The 24,887-nt window shown below is 41.9% G+C and overlaps 2 protein-coding genes across 4 annotated transcripts in view; one reads left to right on the forward strand and one right to left on the reverse strand.

Moving 5' to 3' along the window:
• Window positions 1-13,882, reverse strand: lrrc9 (leucine rich repeat containing 9). Of its 2 annotated transcripts, XM_085932755.1 has the most exons (33): window positions 13,518-13,882; window positions 12,610-12,690; window positions 12,187-12,405; window positions 11,948-12,088; window positions 11,791-11,854; window positions 11,620-11,690; window positions 11,132-11,314; window positions 10,827-10,982; window positions 10,560-10,723; window positions 10,311-10,442; window positions 10,052-10,231; window positions 9,858-9,969; window positions 9,651-9,786; window positions 9,446-9,571; window positions 9,277-9,377; window positions 8,989-9,174; window positions 8,785-8,904; window positions 8,509-8,700; window positions 8,305-8,430; window positions 7,872-8,012; window positions 7,620-7,797; window positions 7,321-7,541; window positions 7,004-7,126; window positions 6,778-6,908; window positions 6,580-6,688; window positions 6,363-6,496; window positions 5,742-5,878; window positions 3,998-4,215; window positions 3,002-3,070; window positions 1,804-1,923; window positions 668-775; window positions 383-551; window positions 1-311 (listed from the first exon to the last, which is right to left on the reverse strand). In XM_085932755.1, the coding sequence occupies exons 1-33, from the start codon at window positions 13,560-13,562 to the stop codon at window positions 196-198; spliced, it is 4,509 nt and encodes a 1,502-aa protein (XP_085788881.1). In that variant the 5' UTR covers window positions 13,563-13,882; the 3' UTR covers window positions 1-195. The 2 variants fall into 2 exon arrangements, with proteins under 2 accessions (XP_085788881.1, XP_085788882.1); XM_085932756.1 differs by lacking the exon at window positions 668-775 and having other exon boundaries at window positions 13,518-13,880.
• rtn1a (reticulon 1a) overlaps window positions 13,124-24,887 on the forward strand; it is a 16,805-nt gene continuing 5,041 nt past the window's right edge. The window contains exons 1-3 of one of the 2 annotated variants that reach the window (XM_085932762.1): window positions 13,124-14,200; window positions 19,206-19,922; window positions 20,547-21,203. In XM_085932762.1, coding sequence (XP_085788888.1) covers window positions 13,996-14,200; window positions 19,206-19,922; window positions 20,547-21,203 — 1,579 coding nt within the window. In that variant the 5' untranslated portion in view covers window positions 13,124-13,995. Of the gene's footprint in view, window positions 14,201-19,205; window positions 19,923-20,546; window positions 21,204-23,203; window positions 23,609-24,887 lie in introns of those variants that run through there. The other variant, XM_085932763.1, reaches the window with a different exon arrangement.

Consider the following 24,887-nt stretch of genomic DNA (forward strand, 5'->3'; position numbering starts at 1 on the left):
TCACATCTTCATTGTTTATTTAACATGCATTATGGTGGTGTGAAAGAAATCTGATCTAAATACTTAATGATGAGTCGAGATACAGTAGATTTCAAATAGACTTCATCACAGTATATTAAAAAAAAAAAAAACACATTTGTAGAATTGAATCAACCTGGTACTGTACTTTGTTCCTGTACTGTAGAAGTGTTGTTCTCACTTCCCATGGGGAAGGGGACATGCCGGTATCAAGTTGTTTCTTGTTTTTCGGACCTGTCTGGTGTTCACGTCGGCATGAAAGGTTGAAGGAGTTTTCTCTGTTGTCTTCTTGTCTGGAATTGAGGAGAATGGTGAACTAAAAGCTCATCTTTTTTTTTTTTTTTTTTAATTAACTGGGGCTTACTTTTGGTGGTGTACTGGACCTGGGGTTCATCCTTGTTACTCGGGAGTATGTCGTGTCCATGAATGAGATTCTGTAGTCCCGTCATGGACATCCCTCTGACAGGCATGTAGGTCATCAGTCCAGGCTGGTTGGCTTCAAGGGCAGAAGCCGCACAACACTCCTCACATTGCTTGAAAGAAATGTTACATTAGCATCAGGCTAAAAAGAAATTCTTAGCAGCAACGAGCAGAGAGTCCGACATTCAGGCGTTCAATCAAAAATCAGGGTTCCTCCATGAAACCTAACTGCTTGCTTCTTTTCTCCACTACTGTCATCGTGGTGTGTCCACTTCATCCACATTCTGTGCACAGGTTTGGTGATTAGAGTGCTTGTTGTTCCATATATTAGAAAATCCTAAGGGTGGGGGACAGTCATTACTACTCATCAATGGCAATGTTTAAAATGAATATAAAAAGCAAATGTAGGAGCGACTCAGATGGTATTTATGAGGGTTTTACTCTAATGAGAGAATTCAGGATCCACTCCCTGGCATTTCCACATGTCCGATTAGCGGGCAGAGGGGTCGCGTTGACCTGGCTAATAGGGAGAAAATCCACTGGTGCATTATCGGCCGGGCACATTTCATCTAATCAGCAGGATGATGCCAGCAGGCTTAGGCTGCTTTTAATTCAGGGCTACGGGAGAATTACTCCATTTGAAGATGGGGGGTGGTTTGATCTGTGCTTTTGACTTATTTGTGTGGATGCGTATTTATTGTATGATAAGGCCCATTAGGGTTACTAAATTATGGGCATTTACAGGAATATGTCAGAATTATTTGAAGTCCACTAAAAATATGGGATAATTATTGTTCAGTTTAATTATGGTAAAAACATTTCTATGCGTGTGCAAGGTGAAAAGATGTCTGTATGATTTGCAATCATGTTAATGCCGTGCACTCCTTCAAAGTTTCATTGACTTAAATCTAACATGTAGTTAGAAATCGATCATTTTATATTTGTAAGATGAACTTTATTACATTTTGTAGAATATGGATGAAATCTAGTTCACGTCACATTGAATGGATGATTTCATATTGAAATAACACAAGTCAATCATGTTTCTTTGCTGGGACGTCAACCAGTGTGGACGAACACCGCGTGCAAAACTTGGCAAGCTAAGTACGGTTTGGTTGTAGTTTCAAATCCGCACTCTGTAAGATCAAATTGATGCATGTCCAAATGTATTTAATAGGATGACAGTAGGGCATCTATTACCATCTATTGCGAACGTTGTCCAGCTTTCCATGGCCATATAAAGTTTCTGTACTGACAATGAAATGTGAAGTGATACACAAAGAACTCTTGATTTCAATGGAGGAGAAAAGAGACTGAGCTGAAAGGCGTGTTGGATGTTAATGTCACTTATTCACGAGTCCTCACTGTTGTGTCTGTAATTTCGGCCCTAGTTCTTTCCTCTATGGTCACCGTCATGCCATCCAGGACCTGCAACTGCCCCAGACAGCGCATCACCGCAGGTCTGTGGAGAGAGTTTCGAGCCACCTGAAAGAAGTCACAAAATGAGCAATAAGAAATCACTCCAAACCAAACTTTTTTTTTTTTTTTTTTAAATCTAATAATGTGATGCTATGCAGAGTCCCCAAAGGGTTAAATATCCCACTTGTCCACTCATACATGAACTTTATGTTTCAATTAAAGTGTGAGTGAGTGCCAGTGAAAGTCCAGAAGCGAGGGGACAGATTTTGGCACGGGAAGACGGGCAAAAGAGAGATCTCGTGTGGTCAGCAGCAGGAGGTTAGTCTCAAGGGTGGTGGTTGGCCTCTACCCCTTGGCAGCATGAACCCCCTATGGGAAGAGAACAGGGGGGGATGGGATCCAGTGGCAGCTGAGCGTGGCCCCGCGGCCTCCTCCATCCTCCGTGGGCTACGATGCATATACTATGGTTTGTTCACGTCTGATCCACGAGCTCCAGATGGGTGATTAAGCGGGCCAACAGCACTCGCCATTTGGTCATGGGATTTGTCTGCGATGCCGGCCAGTTTGAGGCGCGACAGACGGCCCATCGTGTAATCGTTTAATTTGGGAGCGCAGAGCAACACCGGGTCACTGTTGCAAATCGTCTCAGGGAGAAAGTGAGCCTGAAAACATGCTTTTGATCACGCTGTTTACCAGGGAAAGCCTTTAAAGAGCTGTGAATGGTCAAAGTGTCATTTAAAACAGGCTGAATGATTTTGGAAAATAATCTGTCATTCTGTGTCAGATTATTACAGACACATTCTGCACAACATGCATTTTGGAGTAAATGAATGAAAAATGCAGAAAGTGGAAAACAAGATTAGACTGAATGTGATTAGAACGTGTGGTTGTGTGGCAGGGCAGCATTTGTGTTCTAAAACCTTCCATGCATCAGTTGGAATATGTTGCTGGTATTTCAATATGAATCACAAAGAATTCTATTGACCTTTCAAGGACCGTGACTCAGATACTCATATTTTTAAATCGTCAATTCAAGCCTTGTCGATAATTGAATAAATATAAAGATGTATATTGTGTCAAAGTTGCAGACATGTAGAAATGCACAGCAACCCTAGTGAATGGAGTAACTTTAGTACAGACTCACCGGATTGCCAACAACGGAGAGTTCCATCAGCGAGGGAAGAACCTCAAGTTTATCAAGCTCTGTGATGTCCTACAAATAAGATAGAAAGAAAAAAAAAAATCACATTTTGTGCATTTATTTGATCATTCCTCCCAATTCCTCCTTTTGATTTGAACCGAAAGTGTTTGGGATAATAGAGGCATATGTATCGGGTCTGAAACCTTTCATAATTTTTTTTGTAGCGGGCAGGATAGAAGCAGCTGATGGGAGAGATTACATGTTTAATCGCATGAGAGTTTGGGCACGCAACAGGGCAAAAGGGAAGGGAGGGGGGAGGTTTTTCTATGATTTGCCAGGTTGATGTTTAAGCTTTGGCTAGAATTCAGAGACGCTCCCCATCGCCGACACTCGCGTGTTGGAACAACTGCCATGCTTTACATCTTAATTAAATACCGTACGTGAACATAAGAGGGATTGGCAGACTAAAGTGTGGAAATCACTCCCCCTCGGTGAGAAGGAGATGGAGACTGAGAAGCTGATTACATGTTTCACTGATTGTCCCCTCTGTTTTCTTACACACTGCCCTGACCTTCAATCACGCCGGAGCCCCTTTAATGCGAACCCCCAAATTGCACAGTGGGGGGATAATGAGTCCTGATTACTATGCTTCATGTATAACTTGGCTGCATACAGGAAAAAAAAAAAACAACGTTCTATTTGCCACCTTGTCCATATCAAGCAATCATTAATAACTAATCAAAATCTCATTGCCACCGGAAATCTCGGTCAGTCGCTCAAGTGATTTATTACAAAAAATATAAATATATAAAATAAACATAGAGACAAGTTTAAGCTGCGGCGAGCTGGAGCCTTATTCAGCCGAGTTTAAAAAAAAAAAAAAAAAAAGGAAAAAATAAGGATGACACCATCTACTGATTGTACAATTAAAGGCTACACAAAGACTGATAATGATTCATTCACATTGGCAATGTCACTGAGTGGTCGGCTAAATCCTACCTGAAGCTTGTTCATGCCCAAGAAAAGTTTGCGGAGCTCAACAAGCGGATAGAGATGGTTGAGCTCCCGGATGCGATTCTCTGTAAGGTGCAGTTCTAGAAGGACGCCCTGGGAAACAAAAGAGTTCTCGTACAGGGCTCTTATCCGGTTCCTGTCCAACACCAGCTCCCTGAGATCATGCAAACCCTCCAAACCTTCCACCTGGCTGATCTCATTCCCTGGAAGCAGTGGGAAGAGAATGCGTCAAAAGCTGCACCATTTCCACAGATGAATATTGAACACCTTAAAATGGTACAAAAGTGCGTAAATATAGTCGTGGGTCACGTTTTGGCAGGGACTCAAACTTTGCATCGAAATAACTTTGCTAATCATTGTGTGGGATTCATTATCATTCGTTTTTTTCACTCAAATACAGGGCACATATAAAAATTGACTATATTTTAGACTCCTCAATAAACTTAACATGCATCATTTTTTTATGTTGTCGTTGACAATATGTATATTAGACACAAAAAGGCCTCAGGCAAGATTCGAAGAGGCAGACATCATCCTATGACTACACATATGAATGATTATTTGACAGTTTTATGCAAAATAGAATATTCACACAAATCAAATTGTGTTTCATAATAGCAGAAGCAGTTCAATTTGAAATGAACATATAAAGGTCCAGCTTCATCCCCATACGTTTCCTATCATTTCTCCATCAAATTCAAAAGCTATTCACATACAGTACTTATCAGCAATTCCTTGGAAAATCATAATTCAAAGCACCCTTTCAAAGTACTTAACAATACACAAATGTTCAAATTCAAGAATTTCAAGCACTTGTAGGAGCCTTGATATGGGGGAACAAAAAGCATTAGCCGGTGTAAAAAAAAACAAAAAAAAAAACATCTAAAATGTGGCATACCAATGGGGTAAGCCAGCAGTTCAAAAACCTTTTACGCAGAGTACCACCTCACCAAATTTTAAAATAGAGTAGTGCAGTTAGAGTTAATCAAAAATGAGGCCAAGGTTATTATAATGCATGGTTTGAACTTAAACACTTCACTTAGATATAGAAAAACATATGGTCAATAATTTAATGCACATAAAAGGTCAACAGAAATTAAACACACACTCACATACATACATATATATATATGTATGTATATGTTGTAAAAGGTTACAAAGAATGAAATGCTAATTTACTTCTTCTAAAAGTTAAATACAATAGAACTGTACTTTACAAATGTAAAGTACAAAACTGAAAAGACAGCGACTTTAACATGGTGCGCAGTTTGAATTCATGCGCAGAATTGTTTTGTTGTTTAATTCGTCTTTGTTCACTTGAAACTAGTTCACTATCAAGGGCATCATAACATCACTTATGGCCTCCATCTCCGCAATGGCAACATTATTCTTCTGAATACGATAATGGCATAGTCGTATAGTGAAAGAGTAAAAACAAACAAACAAAAAAAATATATACATTCACTGCTATTTGTTTGTTGGTGTTGAACAAGTCAGTAAAATAAGTAACAACTCTGAGAGGTTTTCATATGGGGGGGGGGGGCAATTAAAGTGGCCTTTGTGGCACCAATCAGCGTGATGGAGCGCTTCTCAATGAAAGCCAATCAAAAGCTGTTGTAAAGAAAGTCACTGGCTCTTTTGTTCAAGAGCCAGCGTGCACCTGGCTTTGAGTTGACTGTTTGGCTGCTTACCTTTTCACAGTCAGGAAAACCAGTGCACTTTTACCTACCTTGAAGGAAGAGCTTTTTAAGATTGGTGAGCCTGCTGAGCTCCAGATTGGCCATATTGGAGATGCCATTGTGACTCAAATGCAGCACCTCCAAGCTGTTCATCAGAGGCTCCAGGATGATGGTCGGTGCAATGTGCCTTCACAAAGGAAAAGAGGCTTTTGTAAGTGCTCGACTTGAATATACTCCCCTCTCCCTCCCGCTGCCTTATTTCACCAAAAACGACAGAATGAAATGCCTCAAGAAAAATCACAGCAGGTAGGATGTTTTGATTTTTTTTTTTTTTTTACACAACACCTACTCACAATAAAACATGTAAACGCTTTCCTGGCAACAAGCAGTTTATATAAAGATTTTTTTTTTTTTGCTATAAAGACCCAACACATTTTTGGAAGTGTTGTGGGTTATGTCAGTGTACTTTATTATTGTTTATTTTTTCAATTCAAGTTTGGGCACAACTGAGTGAAAACCATTACCATTAGCTGGTAGGTGCTGCCCCCTAACGATTATACAGAGAAACAAAATGATAAGCGACAGTTTTAATGATTTCAAGATCATGTTGAAAATAATCATGATGAATTCAGACTAAACAGAGTCCCTGAATCAACAACATAAAACTTTACCTGTTCCCTTTGCATAAGGTCTGCTGGCCATAGCCACTGGAGTGAACTTTGTTGTGTAACATCTGCCTGTTTGTGAGAAATGTCTTCTGCCTCGGCAGGATGGACTCAATGCGATTGTAGTTTAAAGACAGGATCTGGAAGAAAGTAACCAAAAAATATTAATTATCTTGCCTTGTCCTCAAAATGTTGCCATTCATCCCATTCCTCTTGTTTGTACTTTGACATTGGGTAGATGGATTATGCCTGAGAAGCAGGTAAGGTTGTTGTGATCTAAGTTGATACTGTGTAAGTTGACAAACAGGTCTGTAGGAGACAGGTCCACACTCCTGTTGGGAAAAAAATATATATATTTTTTTCAAAATCAATCTTGTCTTTAAAATTCCATTCCACAATGCAGCTGATGTGAAACGATCACCTGATGGAGCAGGAGTTCAGCGTAAGGCAGTTGATGTTGCCGTAATGGGAATGACCCAATTTCTCAGCTACCAAGTCTGGTGTGAGTCGTCCTCCAAACATAGCCTTTGCATTTTCACATTCAGATGCATCCTGGGAGGGTGGGGGGGGGGGGGGTGAATAAAACAACTCACTTGATGACAATGTGACCGATTCTACTATCCACCCTCCTTTTTGTTGTTACGTACCACCGCACTTCCATCCAAGGCCTTCAGAGATGGCAGGTGGAACACCACATAAATACGATAGTTCTTTAAATTCTCTGATAACGGATTCCCGTACAGATCCAAGATGATGAGGTTTTCCAACACCTAAAAACACAAACAATAAATCTTTTTTTTTCTTACAATTGTGAGTGAGGGAGTGGAACTAGACGATGTGTGTGTGACGTTTGAAATAAATAAAAAGGATGGATCCTTAGAGAAATGATCAAAAGGTCATTTTGCAACTGGGATGACAAAGGTATATCAATATCTGTGTGTGTGTGTTTAAATCCCAAATTCACCTTGAGATAGTAAATATCCCTAGAGAGAGAAATATTATTGTTGCCGGCATAGAGTTCCAGAAGCGCAGTGCATCTGTCGATGCCATGGAGAGAAGTGATGACGTTGTTCTCCAGAGACAGAAAGGTCAAATTGTGGAGCTGGTCGAGGACAATGGCATCAAGATTGGAAAGCTGATTTCCATCCATGCTGAGTTTGCTCAAATTCTGTAGATGTGAGAGACCTGGTGGAAGAAAAGAGCAAGTGCTGAAATATTGTGTGGCAAGTATTGTTTTATCAGAAAATCTACAGTGTGACTGACCGCTAAATGTGCTGATGCTGTTGTTATTAAGGAAGAGCTCTTCCAGATTAGTGCAGTAATCAAGACCTTCAACTTCACAGATGAAATTATTATTAAACGAAGCCCAGCGCAGGTTGACCAGGGCATCCAGATGGCTCATCTGACAGATATTCTGATTGTCGAGGTTGAGGGAAGTTATCTGTTTCAAATTCAGCCATTATTAGCATGAGTAGATTGAATGCGTGGAACATTTCCATGACTGATTGGACTGACCTTTGAGGCCCAGTCCGGCTGCAGGTCTTGGCTTAGTTCTCTGGGTGACAAAATGAACTCAGAGAGGAGTTGGGTTGTTTGCACCAGGCTGAGACAACGGGGACGTGTGTTGTTGCTATTTGAGCAAGCAATAAGCATTTCCTGCCAGCAGAAAAATAGCAAGCATTATTATCATCATCGGCCAACATTTATTTCATTCAATTTAATTGAATTATTGCTTTTTTGGTCCCGAGGTTATTCGTATTTATTTGGGAGCGGATTAATGATATAAGCTTATCCATTTTAAAATGTTGCTACAATTATTACACTCAATCACATCTGACAACAATTACAATGTAACACGGACAATCCAAAGCAAAGTTGTCAACTATATCTACCATACCCAATGTCAAAGTCAGTCAAAGAGAAGAATTTATAAGTCCTGAATGCTAACCTGGTTGATAACTGTTTTCGTTGTCTTGTGAACAGCGTCAGCAACTTCTTCCTCAGTAACCGGTATGTTGTCCAGTTTTGTGAGAGTCGGCAAATAACTTAATATGGTCATTCGGACTTCCTCCGGCTGCCGGGAATAAAGTAACCTTTAGCGTACAATCTGGAAAAGTTTCGTTCCTATTTTTGTTATATTACAGGGACGCACCTTATTCCATGGGTTGTGCTGTGTTTCCAGTATCTGCAGGGCGGGTGTGTGTGTTTTGAGCACAGTGGAATCTTGGCTGGCGTTGCGCAACTTGTTCCAGCTAATATCAAGATGGTTGAGCAGTTTTAACCCCTGGAGACCTTCGAGGCTCACAAGCTCGTTGAAGCTGACATCTAAAAACTCCAGATTGGGCTGGTAAGGGAGATAGAATTGGACAAGAATTAAGATTGAATTTTAGTTCACAACAGCTCGATTGCGACTTGTGTGATTCGATACCATGTGGGCGATGTCAGAGAGGCTGGTGAGCTCATTGAAGCTGAGGGTGAGATGGCGAAGAGCTGGGAGGGAGGAAATCTCCTTAAGACTGCTCACGCTGTTGTTGTGAAGGTTCAGCACCTTAGTGGAAGATACAGTAAAAAAAATAAAAATAATAATAGCTCAGCATGAATACATGAACTTGACTCTAATAATAAATCTTACCATGATTTCACGGAGGACCCTGGCACCGGACACATTTAAGAGAACCTTCCCATTCAAATTTAACAACTTGGGCGGTGGTTCCAGAACGGGCTCCATGCTGATGGCTTGCTTATCTAATGAGTTGTCATAGGTTGGAGGGTCAAGGACTGGCATGCAGTTGTCTAATGATGTAGGCTGTTCACTGCCCTTTGAAAAGTGCACACCGTTAGTAACTATTTGTAAAATGAAACAGTGAAAACAAAATGTACTTAGTACAACTATGAATTAAATGCAGATACTGCCACTTACTCCGGTGACGTATTCAAAACAAATCATATACTCGGGCAAGACCAGGTCATTGTCAAAGACAAACCACTGTCTTCCTTTGGGAATGGTAGTGTGTAATCCATCTAAATAAAAAAATATTGAGGATGCTCAATTAAAAAAAATCTCGAGTTGTAGTAAATTTGTGACATACCTCGCTGCTTGTTGTGCACGCTGCGATATACAGACGAAATGTTGGGATAGGCTCTTCTGTGCACCAGCTCGCCTTCTCTGATAGGAGCGCTGTGGCCCAGGAACACTTTGGCAACGATAATTCTCCCTACAGGATAAACATGTAGCATTTACCTAGAGTTGCTTACAGCTACGATGATTTCATATGCCGAACCAAATTCACACACCGGATCTGAAAGGGATTTCATCTGTTTTTCTATTGGCGCCCTCTTGCTGAACACGACGTAATGAATACTCAAGTCTTGGCTGTTCGCTCACAATTAGGCTGTTGGATAAAGGCACTGCTGCTTCTTTACCGAGGGCCTGTTTTAAGAGGAAAACATGATCAGAACTTACTTTTTTTTTTTCGGATTGCAAAGTAAAACGTACAGCACCTTATATTCTTTTGCTGATTTGAAGCCTTCCTCCATGACGCTCAACACGTCCTCACGGTTGTTGTCCGAGTCACCCACGTAGAACAAGTGCTCAAGCACCTGCTTATAATTCCTGTGTGAAATCATTGCATTAAATAATATTTGTAAAAAATAAAAATACAGGTTTGCTTTATTCCAAGTGGCTGTTGACTTACTTGACCAAAGTGCCAGAGTCTTCCCTGGCCAGCAGTTTTTGAAGTTTGTCCTTAAAGCGAAGCCTCAGCCCGCTGTTGTGAATGCGGACCACTCTGTTGATCTTAATTCCAGTGACGCTATAACTCATGTAATCGGAGAGGGAAAAACGAGAGAGCAGGAGGTCGCAACAGGAAGTGAACCTGCTCATAACAAAACATATGTGTTTGGTGAACAGGAATACGTATGTTTATTAGCGGCAACGACATATAAGTACAGTACCACGGGTCGGTGGAGCTTCCTTCCTCCATGCGAATATTTCCAACACTGTGGAGCTCTGTCGACATAAACTGCACAGTGTCCTCCATCAATTCTGTCGCTTGGGATACGTTGTGTTGATACCAGCTTTCGATTCTGAAGAAAGCCAAAGCGTGATCATTTTATACTTTGAAAACATCACACACTGTAGTTGGAGAAAAATGTACAAAGGTTGACATTTTGTCAACTAGAAGTATGACTACACAAACTAACTCATGCAGCCTCCTGGTCCAAATAGCCAGTCTCTGCTGTAGTAGTTCAATCTTTCTCAGTATTTGCTCTGCGGAGGGGTCACAGCTGTCACCTTTGGTGCTTAAATCTTCCTTTAGGTGATTGTGTGCATCTTCTACAGGCTTCTTACAAAGACAAAGTTCAAGCTGGGGATGCAAGACAAGGCTTACAAGTCAATCATTTCACTCTTATGGGATTTATTTATTTACAAATCAACTTGACTTGACTCATGGAGCCAGGCGTACCTACATTTTTTAAGGTGTAATTGAGTGAGCGAATGTTTTCTTTAGGTGACTCCAGCGAGGCGTTTTTCTTTTTAAGAAGACGCAGCAACGTCTCTGTGAGATTCCTCCGAGGGGTGCGTGCACGCATGTTGTAAAACATCATCTTCTTCATCACAGTAGACTAATATAAAAAAAAGAGGAAAAAAAAAGTGTGTTAATTTCCATTAAAATAATCATTAGCGCTCATCATTCGTCATGTAAAGCTAAACCGTGAACCCATATCATATCATATTCAAAATTGACATTTATTCGAATTGGACTTTTCAGTACCTCGGCTACTTCCGTGATTTGTGTGTTGGAGACGTCATAGGTGTCAAGAAAAAAGAGCGAGGGCAAGTGGTACATGACGTGTGTGGCGTAATTACACAGCTGACAAACTGGGTTTGGCGTGGACATGAAGTCACTCAGCGCCAGATCTTTTAGTCGGGGCAGACAGGATAGCCAAGTGAGTTCCTAAAACAACAACAAAGAGCATATATTTGTTCTGCTCAATTCGATAATGTACATACAAGTCTTGGTTTAAAATTATTTGTGTGTCAAAACATCCGTCAAAGAAAAGAATCAAGAGGATTACAAAACTAAAAAGTCTTTGACATAAAGGCACAAATAATTGGAAAATGAAATAAAATGGATTCTTCTCAACAAAATCTTCTCGCCATATTGCAGGCATTATCTCAAACTTGCAAAGACCGATCTTACAGTTTACAGGAATGTCTTTTAATGAGTAAAAATTTTAATATTTTTTTTAGCTGTCCCACCTTGAAGGAGTTGATCTTGTTGCCGGAAAGATTGAGAGTGTGAATGCTGACATTGTTCACAAGGCTGTTCCCTTAAAAGGAGTGCAAGGGGGGGGGAAAGAAGAAAAACACTCACATATTTTTATTTCACCTAGAGGTCAACTTCACAAATGAGAGTGTATATAAGCTTACCGATCTTGTGAATATTATTGTTTGCCAGGTTTAAATCTTGAAGGTTCTGGAGAGTGTTCAAGCCCTTGAGAGTGATGGAAAAAAAAGAAAAACGTTATTGCACACGAGAAGATTGTGATTCAAAAGATGACTTATTAAAGTTTGACCTTCTCCAAACCTGTATCTGAGAGATATAGTTATTGTTGAGCCACAGGACTTCTATGCTGACATGCAATTTTAAATTCTTTATTTCGTTTATTTTATTATCATATAAGTAGAGTTTCTTCAGCTCAAGACAATGCTGCAGTCCAGATATTTTCTGTCAGAGATAACGGGAAGAATATATTCACAATGTGCACCAGATTACGACAGAGTAACATTTATTTTTGCAGTCGAGAGTTAGAAATAGAAACTCACAGTCAGCTTACACTCGACTACCCAGAGCTCTTGCAGTAAAGGACAGCTTTCCAGTCCTTCGATGCGCTTTATGTTCTGACCCAGTATTTTAAGATGGCGGAGCATTTGGAAGAAGGAAAGGCCAACCATCCGAGGAAAACCACTCAAGATGACCTCCAGAGAGGTAACACTGGAAGCCTCTTCAGCTAGGTCGGCAAAGGAAAGCCCATTGGCCATGCACTGTTGGGAAATGGAGCTAATTCATTTACTGTTACAAAATGAGCTTTCTCAAAGTGTCTGCTATATTAAAGATAAAATGCTAAATATAAATCACTTATGGCAGACATACGAGCATTTGGGATGGGAATCATTACATCACATTATGGATGATTTCATATTAGATCATCAAGAATTTGGGGGAAAAAAGTACTTTCTTATACTGACCAGCTCTTTGACCACTTCCTCATCACAGCGTGGTTTTCTATATCTTCGTGCTGCACCCTTCTTCTCAGAAGTTGACTGCATCTGATCATAAAACCATTTGTTAATACAACACTTAACAATTCCTGTCTAAAAATAATTTTTAATTAATGTGATCTGATGCTGACATTCAAAATCATTTATTCCACCACACCTTTTAAGTTTTGTATACATTAATACATAAGTTTCTGTGGCCATCCAGTTAAACTTTACAGTAGTTGATTAGAACCAATTTAACTGACTTAAACAAACCGATATAAAAAGACAGTAAGCCGGTATATTATTTTAGCTCAAGTGGATAAATACAAGCTGACGTCACAAGCATTCATCGCGCAATACGTGTTGACTTTTGTTTTCATGACGTCACAGAAACGTGAATGGAAAAGAACATGACAACTGAAGAGTGACGTCACAACGAAGCCCACCGCGTGGGAAGGTTGACTATATTTCATTAACCTGAGTCTTCCCAACTTTTAATACAACCACTATCGCATCAATACAATCTGACAGCATTTCCGGAACAGTTAAGAATTAATATTGCTTTTATAAAATTCATCATATAAGTTTTTTTGAATGTATTAATGTGTGCAGATCGCTACAAGTGTGTTTTGCGAACTCAGGATGGAACTACAATCGAGTACTAGTAGTGCAAAATGACATTCATGAATTAATATAATTTCATAAAATACATGAGAATTTAGGTTGCAAATGTAGGTCAGTGGTTGCCTCCCTGCCGTCGTATGTTTGTTAGTCATGCAAAGTTTGTAATTAAAGCAAACAGAAATGCAACACAACGTAATCATGTCGGTAGTTATGAATTTATGACAATATAGCGAGGTTCTACAGGACAGAACCGTCTGTCAGTTGCATACCTTTAGTCCAAACACACGACTCGTCCTCCTGCTTACTATTGTCATGTTTTGGCCTTCTGTCTACTGGTTGCTAAGGAGCCATTTTGAAAGCTGTCATCAACCGATAGGCCACACGAGGGCGCCACACGGCTATAGTTTTTCCACCACACTGACAATTATTTATTGTAATTCTTTTCAAACATATTTTGTCTACTTTTATCAAGACTACACACGCGCCATTTATTATACGCCATAATAAAGGTGGCTCGTATTTGATCGTGGCAACCTTGAGCCACCCGGCGACCATGACGTCACTAACGGAGCAAGCAGTGAACTAAAAGAATCGTGCACCGGCTTCTCTCCTGCTGCTCCCCGACTGCGCGCACCGCCTCATCCGAGGACGCGTCCACGTACACTCCGGCTGCCAGACGTCGCATTGCTGCGTGTTTACCTCACGCATACAAGCCAACTCAATACAAACAACACACTCTCCTCGAGCATGTCCGCGCAGTCCACCGACGAGCTCGTCTTGGAGGGCAACTGGTTCGGCGACGACTACGGCCGCATGTTTGGCAACGCGGCTTCGCTTCACGATGAAGTAAAGCCGAGGAGCGGCGAGGCGGCCGACGACCTGGATCGACAATTTCATCCGTACCAGGACGATGGGAAAAGGCCCCCCGTTGCTATGGAAACTGCATCTACAGGTAAGGCCGGCTATTGGTGCAACCAGTATAGCTAAATAATCAATCAATCAATAAACAGGACAACGTAAGGTTAATTTCGTCATAAGTACTTTGTGTAAACAATGCAACTTTGCAGCATGACCGTGCATGACCACGCAATGACCATGAATTGACATCGCTGCTGCAGGCCTACACATACAATCACAGGACGTAACATTGCTGCATGGAAAACTGGACAATTAAGCAACAGAAAAAAAAAAAGTCTGCCTTAAAAACCAGTGACGGCTAGTGCATTTGCTACTTAGGCCTTTAGTAGAGACTTACTTGACTTAATCCGTGTCACCTTACAATTATACAACCACCAATAGCATAGAGAAGTGCAATAACAGCATGGGCCTGTACTGCGTCTGTTTTAGAATCCAATATTTATCTAATGATGGCCGACAACTCAAGTTCAAAAATAAAAAAGCTTTGCAAGGCGAAGTCAATATCATTAAGTGAAATGATGTTGTGGACACACCCTTTTATTAGAGGGGTGTGGCTGTTTTGGAAATTTAACTGATCACAAACTCATGTTAAATGAGTCATCATACACAAGCCAGCATTTCAAGTGGCTCCAATTCATCCCAATTTAAGTTCAGATGTTATAGTAGGCTTTTATTGAGCTTTTGTTACGGTGAACTTTTTATGTTGGGTGCAAACATAAGCATGTTATCTATGAAAACTTTTTAGCAGAGGCAAAAATTCTTGTTTTGGATTATGTAGGTCTACCAAAAGTGCATACCTTACTTGAGAATTGTCATTTTTTGATATAGTGAAAGTCATACCTAAAGACATAAAGATGTTCCTGAGTTCTAAGTTTATCCTTCTCCTCGGCCTAATGCGCTTTCTATTTTTAATTGGGGGCTCACTGTTAGAGCTAGCAAGTAAAACTGCTGCCCGGAACTTTTCATTCACCAATTCACTGAAAAATTTATGAGGAGTTTTAAAAAAAAAAAAAAGAAAGAAAAAGAAGCCTGCTTCCTGCTTCTGCTGCTTCTGTCATTTTCATTTCAACGGCTTGTCGCTAAGACCAAACAGACATGTCGCACTTTATATTCATCAAATACAAAGACGTCTTTTATTGAATTTATATGATCATTTATAGTACTTGAAATAAAAATCAAATATACAAAAATGAGCTGGCTGGTTAGATAGAGCAAATAAATGTTCAGGAGATCAAATTCTTATTTCTTCCATACCCAGAGAATTATAGTTGGATCAAATAATAACCTGTCATAGAGTGCTTCATGCGAAGTGAAATTGTATCCTGTCCAGTTGTCTAGAATTGCCCGTCTGAATAATCGATCTGCGTCTGACCTAGATGTTCTTCACTCCACCCCACCAACTCCAAAATCTATTTGCTACCAAGATTTGAATGATGATCGAAACGTGTAGAAGCCCAACAGCGTTTAATTCCTCTTTTTATCATTTTTTATTTTAAATTTAAAAAAAGAGAGAAAAAACAAAACAACCCTTTTTGTCAAGCTGCCGTGTGAACGTTCCAGAAATATGTCTCACCAGCTCTCTCTCACCACGTAAGCATTGCTTTGGATTCAATTTAAAATCCACACCGCATGTGCCAACTCGATGAATCAGGCGATGGTGTCAGGATGTCGTCATTGACGACAAAGGTGAGGCTGCCGCACGCCTGTCTGGCGCGTCTCGGCTGCGCAAAAAAAGCACTTAGTGGTCTCACATGAGCCAACGCTGGGCTTTTTAGCAGCACGCCTGAGAGCTGGGCTCATGCTCCCAAGGGGGCATTCGAAGGTCTCTTCGGACTTTGTCATAAGATGAAACAGTAAAGGGGAAGTAGGCAGGTGTGGTGGGAGTGATGTCAAAAGTCATCAGAATGTTTCTTGGCAAAAGCGAAATTAGCTTTTTTTTTTTGCCACAGTGGATTTTGACTTTGTCTTGAATTTTTTTCTTTAAAAAATTCACAAAAAATCTACCAATCGGTGCCTATTTTTAAAGAGCTAATACGAGTTAATTAAATCAGCCCAATGATTAATTGGTCAGGCCCTAGTTCTGGGATCTTTTGTGACTTTCGGAATGAGTCGCCGTTCCACTCTTAGAGTAATTCTGGTTAAAAAGGTCCAATCACTTTTTCTAGTTTTCTCTATTTATGAATAATCGCTTTGGTTTGCCGAAGCCTTGGAAATTGATTTGTAAGCAGACTGATATAGATTTCAATCTTTTTTTTTCTCGACAGTTTTCTGGTGAAATCTCCAATTAGATTTTGTCCTTGCCTTATTTATTCCATCAAATCCCTGTGCGAGTATTCGATGGGCTCTTGTTTACTCCACGAATGCATAAGAGCCGGGAAGTGAAATATGATGCTTCTGTCTGTATCCTTCGCCTCACATGCCTCGGCTGTGGCCACTGTAAAGTCCATTTCGGCGCAATCTATTGCGACACATTTCATCGGATTAGAGTGATTATCTCACACAAAAAGTACATCTGCATAGTGATGGAGGTGATTTGAGTGAATGCAGGTACACCTTCTGTCTGCTTTGTGATGCAAGTGAAATCATAAGGTATATTAAATTGACAGCTTGGCGCAGACATCCATAAATACGCACCCCCCAAAAAAAAAAAAAAAAAAAATCAATATAGCATCACAGCCACCTTTTATTCAAACTGCCTCTGCATTGATTTACTTGAAGCCAATGGAACAATATCATCTGCCCCTTGTAACCTGCAGTGATGATTATTTTTTTTACCATAATTGTACGCTTCTATTGTTTAGGATCGATACAACTCGGTCCATAATTTCCAGCCTTTTTTTTTGTGTTTTTTTTTTTATTGACCTACAAGTCATTTTGCATGTACCTGCTTTTACGCCAACTTCGTCATCCCCATTGTCTGTAAATGGGATTGTAAGTGGCTACATTAAGCTAAACTAGAAATCATTACACGTTTGAGTAACACGCTGACTGTAAAGGAATCCTACATGACATCACCTCCCAGCACAATCACATTTTAACTCTTGGTGGTTGACCAGGTACTCGAAATAGTATCAATGAAGGAGCATCAATAGTGAATAGAACTGCGTTGAACGAGGGGGTCACTGAATAGTATTTGAGGTCGATTTTCAAAACTTTGCATGCTAAAATGTTCGACATTTTCTCTTAAAAGCCAGAGTAATAAATTGCTGGCATATTAGCCGCATGGCAAAAGACACAGATGGCCTTTGTGAGATAGATTAGTTTCACAAGGTCGTGGAGAGAAATCAAATTCCTGAAAGCTAACATCATAGTTGAGAATGTGGTAATTGAATCGTCCTTGGCGCAGCACATTTACTGCTCTTTTGAGAGTTAAAAGCTCGCAGATACATTTCGTGTCTTATTTTCAACCATTTTTAAAAAAGTCCCCCTGCATTAAATTTCCAACAGAGGATATACGCGTTTGCTATGATCTCCGCGTCGTCCGAGTGTGACCTAGCACAGATTGTCAGGCCGCATTCAATTCACAATGACAAAAGCCCCCCTCACCCCTCATCCGCCCAGGACGTTTTTGTTTTGTATTTTATCTAACCCGGCCATCCTTTCAGTGACATAATTATGTTGGCATCGGTATGAGAATTCCTCTGTTGTCGCCTCTAATTTCATGCCAGTGTGGCAAAGCTTTAGTCCGAGCCTTGTGGGTTTTCCTACAGATTGAAAATTATTTCCAATCTCAACACCGCATGTTTGCCGAGGAACGGCACAGTCGCTGCCATCATGGCCGGCGAGGACCAGCGTTCTACCTCGTCGGCGATGCAGATGACTTACGCAACACCCGCTGAGTTGTTGTGCTAGGTGGCGAGAACGGGGGGGGGGGGGTAGGAGGAGGATCTTACCCACACTTTGGCCTGACTCAGATTAGTGGCCGTTCAGGGCATCACACATCACCTCTCTTCTGGCCGTGTAGTGCCGCTCCGAGTGCTTCCCACATCTGCCGAGGTGGAGGAAGAATTGATCAGTGTTTTGAAATCAAGTGCTAGATTATGAAGGCGTTGCCAGGGTGATGGCTGAGGGGGATCTGGAATAAAGAGGATTATTTGTTGATTCGCCCTGGCATCATATCAAGGGCGTTTGTGTGACCGGGCTCAAGTTGAATCGACGACATCAAGTCTTACACAGTGTGGCCACAACTATGCATTAAGCAAAAGCCTTAAGTGTCTCAAATTCTTCATTGCCGCCTTTGGGCACACGCAGCGGTGTATTGTTAATGACAAAGAGAGAAAGGAAGGGCGGGGAGGCTTTTAGAAAGGAAGCAAGGGAGGGCGGTCTTGAATTGTTGTCTCCTATGTCATTTCAGTCTGCATCCTCCTTCTGCTGCTAACCCAAAGGCGACAGTTTTAAATCCCCCCCCCCATCATCCAAGCCCAGCAGCTGGAGCCAGACTATTTATAGCCCCACCCCTGCACGGGAAGAAACGGGGGGCTAGAGGACAGAAGGAGGGGCTATCGAGACTTGTGCACAGCGCAATCCAAATATTAGTAGAAGAGGTTGCTGGGTTTATATTTACTATGAGAATGGCTAGGGGCTGTTGACCCTATGCATGACCGGTCGAGTGTTGGACCTAATACAGGGTGATTTGGAAAGTCACTGCACTAATCAATAGAGAGTTTTTAAAAGAGTCTTGTACATGCTTAACCTAAGTTATTAGGTACAGAACCTTTTGGAGGCGAGTAGTCAGTGTACATGGATTTATTTTTTGTTGTGACAGGGGACGACATTACTGATGTGCATGATTTAGAATAGACTTTGGTTGTGGCTTTGTTGGTTTTGGTGGATGAACAATCGGTCTTTGTCCACTGCATGGGCACAAGTAGCTTCTGTTTAGTGCTGCCTCGTTGGGCTGCAAAAGTGCGGCTCCATGCTTTCAGTCTGGCGAAATTAAGAACCATGTGACAAGAGTGATGTTAGATTTGTCTTTTCAAGTTATCTCCATTTTAGTAGCTAACACTCTAATTCATTTCTTTTTCTGGTTGGACACATAGGTGACCCAATGTCAGGCCTATTTAGGAAGCCCATGAATGATGACGGTGACGTGTACACCTCCTTGCTATCCAATCAGAGCTTTACATCAGGTCGAGAATCTTCCTACCTGTCTGACAACGTGAAGGCCTCCTCTGGATCCCCCGTCCTGGACCACTTCTCCACTGGCACGTACGACTTCAGCTCCAGCACCAAGACCATGTCCGACCCGTCCAACGACATGCCCAAGTCTCTGATGGGTTCGGAAAAGACAGAATCCTACAACTACATGGACATAAGCCACGGGGATGATCGCCACGACCAACAGCAGGGGGCGCTGCACAGCCTGGTGAACACAGGTTCACCCGGCCCTGACTCTCTGGGTAGCTACATTGATAAGAATCCTGGAAGAGAAGATGAGGAAGAAGATGAGAACCTCGGTTCAGCCTTGGGGTCCCACTCCTTCCCCTATGTGGAGGAGCCGTCTGATGAGGAGCTGTCGGACTACCGCTCCTACCGGAACCTCGGAGGCACGCCGCAGTCAGCCAGCCCCGTGAAGATCACCCTGACCGAGTCGCAGGCTCCGACATCCAAGGCCGAGCCTCAGCAGCGTCCCCCTCCAGCCACTGGAAGTGACCGTGAGAATGTGCTCAGTGTGGGCCTGCAGGGGGTCCCCACGGTGACCCTGTCAGAACCAGAGGATGAGAGCCCCGCGTCCACTCCCAACGCTTCACCTACACGTAAGCAAAGCACACACATATTGTCTGGTCGTCACGATTTTGACAAGTTTGGGAATATTGTTTAGTTTGTGGGAAAAGTTTGAAGCTCCTGCCTAGCTGTTGAAATCATGCTTGGATGACTTTGGTGTGGAAGAAAAACACATTAATACCTTCGGGATTAAGTAGAACAGATTGTAAAGGCCCACTCTCGGGTCCATCAGTGACCTGACCTCTGACCACACCAATTTTTGACATGAACCAAACACACGCAACAAATCTAAGTTGTTGAAAATTGTACAAAAACAGTGCGCAATGCACTTCTATTTTTTTTTCTCCTCTCCAACCAAGTGTCCCAATACTTTTGTTCACATTTAGCATGGGTGGGCTGTATCATTTGGAATTCATTTATCGAATAGTAAAAAATGGAAAAAGTAAATGCATTTGATTCAAGTGGTAAACAATTATAAATATACTTAAAATGAGAATTATTTCATTTAATTCCTAAAATAAACTGATCTTCCCTATCTGTCAGATAAAAAAGGGGCCCTTGAGCATGCTTGCCCATCTTTTGTATGTTTCATATATTTATGAATGACTGAATGAGGAATACATAGACTGTCATAATTTTTATTTTATTTTTTTCAGAAAAAGAATTCCCTTCCCATGATGTGTTCAAGGCTGACCCAGTGAAGTCTTCAGCTCCCAAATATAGTCCAGGCCCACAGTTCAGTGACAGGGACCAGGATGGCAGCAGTGCAGAGTCTGGCGACTCCGAGATTGAGTTAGTATCTGAGGAGCCTCCCAAGGCCAGTAGCAACCCGTTTGCCGAGCCACCTAAAAGTAAGGGCACCTTCAACCAGTCCAGCAGCCCCTTTGACAGCCCCCCGGTTGTTTCCAAGATTGGTATTGGCCCGGCTGGCAACCACACCCCGGCGGCCTACAGCATTCTGCGTGAAGAGAGAGAGGCGGAGCTCGACAGCGACCTCTTCATTGAGTCCGCATCTGAAGAAAGTCCGAAAAGAGAGCAAGGTGTCGGAGGCCCTAATGTGGGACCGAGCCCTCCATCTCCCCTGGCTGCCAGTGCCCCTACCGCCCGCAGCGTGCCAGCCGAGCCCCCGGTCACAGACAAGGTCAAAGCGGAAGACGAGCGCCTGAGCAAGCCCAAGCCTCCGACCGCTACTGTGCCCCCAGAGGTGCGTCCAGACAAGTTCAATCCAGAGGACAAGAAGACCAATGACGACAAAGTGGATCTGGAGAAATCGTCGGCTTCCTTCCTCCTGGAAGGTTTGAACAAACAAAAAGGTGAGACACTGTATGTCTTCTTCAGCTTGAACTTCTTTTGCTTTGTTGTGTTAGCCTCATTTTAAAACACAGGTAGTTTCTTTCTCGATCCTATTCAATCTGCTAGTTTAAAAGAATGACGTCTATGTGGTGGGGTTGAGCCTCGGACCTCAGAAGTCTGATGTATGCGCGGCGGCTCTTCAAAAGTAACAATTTGCAAGTACTGTCAAAGCATATTATAATATAAAAGGAGCACACTGCCTTAGAGACAATCTTATCCGAGCTGAATATTTAACAATAACCACTTGCATGTGAAATCCTTGCTGTGAATTTGCTTCCCCCTAGTGTTAGATTTAAAAGAGTTCAATTGCATTGATCCACATCCTGACGATGCAAAAACGAGGAGACATCAAACTTGTCTTATCGGACTAGAAAGCCAAGAATGAGGCATCAAGTTGGAATTGTTGGGATGGTGCAGCGGCGGGTAGCATCTGGACCCTTGTTTTGTTTGACTGTTTTAAATCCTGGGATTAAGTCAAGCAAACATGGCAGTTACTGTCAGATGGAGTTCATTGGGTCCAAGCTGCACATTTAACGTTAGAATGTGTATTTTGCCCACTATTGGTCATCCTCTTTCTGTGTACATAATCCGATGATCTCAAAAGTGGGACAGACTTTTAAGGTGCCTTGAGGCATTTAGTCTTCATATTGTTTGATGCCTAAGGAAATGTTTTGTATTTGGATGCTTCCTCTTCAAACAAAAGGTGTAAATATTTAATTAATGGGTGCTTATAATACCGGCAGGTCCGACTTGAGGTAAAGTATTTCTATTTCTTCGGATATGGCTCCGTCTGTTGTTTGCTTGGATTGAGAAGGTTCTGGAAATACTGTGCAAAAAAAACCAAACAAGAAAACCCCCAACAATCAGGTCACATGTCTGTTTGTACACCACTAGAGGGCGCAGTTGTTTGTTCAACAGCAGAGAGGCTGGTGCTTCATCCCCAGTTGCCATAGCAACACTGATGGGGGAGCACGTTCAGTCTGGCTCAGAGAATCTTTTCTTTTTTTTTCGACTCGATTGTGGATGTTGGCAGAGTGGAGGCTGCAGTGAACAGAAGGTGTGAGGCGTGGTCGCCTGCAAGGGAGGGGGTGGGCTCTGAGAAGAACCTAGACTCTCCATCAAGGGAGTGTTTTTTTTTTTTTTTGGTTGCTGATGACTTCACGGTGACTGTGCATTTTTCTTATATTCAGGTTCACATTTATTTTCGGTTCTATTTGCAGTTGCCTTTGTTTGGGGGGGGGGGGGAGACACAAACACCTCTTGAAGGCAATAAAGAAGCTTAAGCTTGAATGCACAATGTATGCGTCTCCCTCCATCTGCATTATTCAAGAAGCACTCGGTGAGTCATAGTGGAAACTGGTTACTTGAATAGCTCAGCGCAACCATAAATAATGTCTGCACAAGTGGTCAGGGAGGGTCAATTGTGTTCAACCATCAAAGGGCGAGTAGCGAGACCCAGGTATCTCACGACGGCAGCCTTCGTGACCGTTTTATGATCAAGAACTACAAAATTAAATATTATTAGAAAATGAATGTCAAATCAAATTCTTTTAAAATAGGTGACATTGGTTATGGGGAAAAACATTTATTTATTTCAAGTACGCATGGTATCAGTGCTTGGTATCGGTATCAGTGATTACTAAGTATAAAACATCCCTAGTAAATATAGAATTAATTTTTTCACCACAATCTTTTGTGTGTTTTTTTTTTTTTGGTCTTCATGAAAAATGGACCAAGAAGTTCCTTTTTTTTAGTGGGGCTAAATTCAATTCATTTCAATGAATGATAAAGTTACTGAACAAGCCCAAACGTTGACGTCACTGATGCATCAGCCTGCTGTGCTTCCCACAGTCTGTTGGCGGCACTAGTGAGGCTTTTGTTGTGAAAAGCTAGACTACCACCCCCTCTCAAGACAAAAGCCACCCCACCCTCTTATCCCTGTTGGCTACTAATCATCACATGGCAGCTTTTTCTGCAGCAGCAACTGTGATGTTTACAATCTGCACCCCCCCCCCCTTCCCTAGCCACAAACACACACACAAGCACATTTGACAATCCACAGCATCAGCGTGAGCTCGGCCAGCAAGCAGCATCTCGAAATCCTCGCCATCCATCCTCCTAGCTCCCTCCCTCTCATGCTCCCTCCCTCCCTGTTATCTGTGCCTACATCCTTTTCTCAACCATTCATGCCCTCTCTGCAATGAGAGCGTGAGCACGAGTGACAAAAGAAGTGCACAAAGAAGAGATTTTTTTTTTTTTTTTGGAAGAGAGCAAGCAAGAAAACGGATAAACGAGATTACCAGCATGCAGGCCGCTGCAGATGTGACAAAGAAGGAAAGCTCCTGGAGCGGCTGGAAGGGCCAGGGTACATGTTTAAATTGATCTGTGTCTATGTACAGTATTATCTTGCATGAATGTAAATATTTTACATTTCTTTAAATGTATATTTTGGAGTGTGCTTTGCGCATCAGCTACCGTATCAGCTAAACACAACAATGTCACCTAGCTCGTACAGACACACCCCAATGACACAATCAATTGTGTTCCACAAAACGGGGGGGGGGGGGGAAGGAGCGATTAGAGCGATTAGAGCGATAAGATTAAACCGCGTACATAACGGCACGTTGCTCTTAGGGACGCGCACGCAAAAAACATTTCAAATGTCGAAAGTGTGCAAAGGTGATGCTTTTACATTAGGTATGATGCCTTTTTTGTATGCGACGAGCATTTGGCCATCACTGACAGACTGTCGCCATGGTAACCAGGGCACACCCATCCCGGTTACATCAGCTTTATCTGCTCGACCGCGATGGTATCTTGTAGAGAGCGTGCTATGTCGAGAGGAAGAAAAAAAAAAAAAAAAAAAAAGCAACCTCCGTCTGGCTAAATCCAGCGGGGGGTCGCTTGTGGAAAGAAAATGGCGCCCTTTCCTCCACATTACATCGTTATCGCCTTCCAGTTAGCCTCTGATTTGAGATGTTTCCAATGACAGAATCTGAGTTTGTCATTAGCCCTCTGGCTGCATGAGCAATTTGATGATGTAACGACATAACTGATAGGATGCGTCCACAGCTAGAGGAAATTTCAAATCGTGGCCTCTGCCCCAGTGGCGTTAAGTAAATGACGACTTCATCACATCATTTTCTACGCGCTACCACCGACTTACTTATATTAAAGCGGACAAGTGTTTAAAATAATAGGATGTTGATGCGTATGTGCATGCAGTGTAGGTCATATTAAATACATTAAATATGGCAGATGACTGACCTGCTGAGAGTATTTGATGATTATTTGCTACCTCTATGCAAGATGTATGCTAACAATAGATTAATTATTCAGATAGTTAGATACATCGTGATGTGACATGCAGTTACTCCGAGTTGTCTCGGTGTGTAAGTCAGAAATAATAAAGAAAGGAGAGCAGTGGGAATTAAGATGAATTACACTAAAATTGAAATACACTGAGAAAATTAATTCTGAAGTATAAACTTAGTTGGATGGACAAGTCCTACATTTCAGATTTCTTGGCACCAGAAATCTCATTGCATGTTTGCACACTCGGGCTGATGACTTGTTTGAGGCCACAAGGATGTCTTCAGTGATTTAATGAGGTCAGGCTAAACTAGTTTCACTTCAGAAAAAAA

Source organism: Syngnathus leptorhynchus, chromosome 15 (assembly GCF_054491065.1).
Source record: "Syngnathus leptorhynchus isolate UIUO chromosome 15, UIUO_Slep, whole genome shotgun sequence".
Lineage (NCBI taxonomy): Eukaryota > Metazoa > Chordata > Actinopteri > Syngnathiformes > Syngnathidae > Syngnathus > Syngnathus leptorhynchus.

Bases quoted from the DNA above. Each gene is read 5' to 3' on its own strand.
- lrrc9 (XM_085932755.1), bottom strand. From the start codon at position 13,562: ATGACAATAGTAAGCAGGAGGACGAGTCGTGTGTTTGGACTAAAG. The intron at 8,431-8,508 runs GTGCGTCCCTGT...TATTCCCGGCAG, and splicing joins AGCACAACCCATGGAATAAG to CCGGAGGAAGTCCGAATGAC. The intron at 552-667 runs GTTAGGTTTCAT...ATTTCTTTCAAG, and splicing joins GTGGAGAAAAGAAGCAAGCA to CAATGTGAGGAGTGTTGTGC.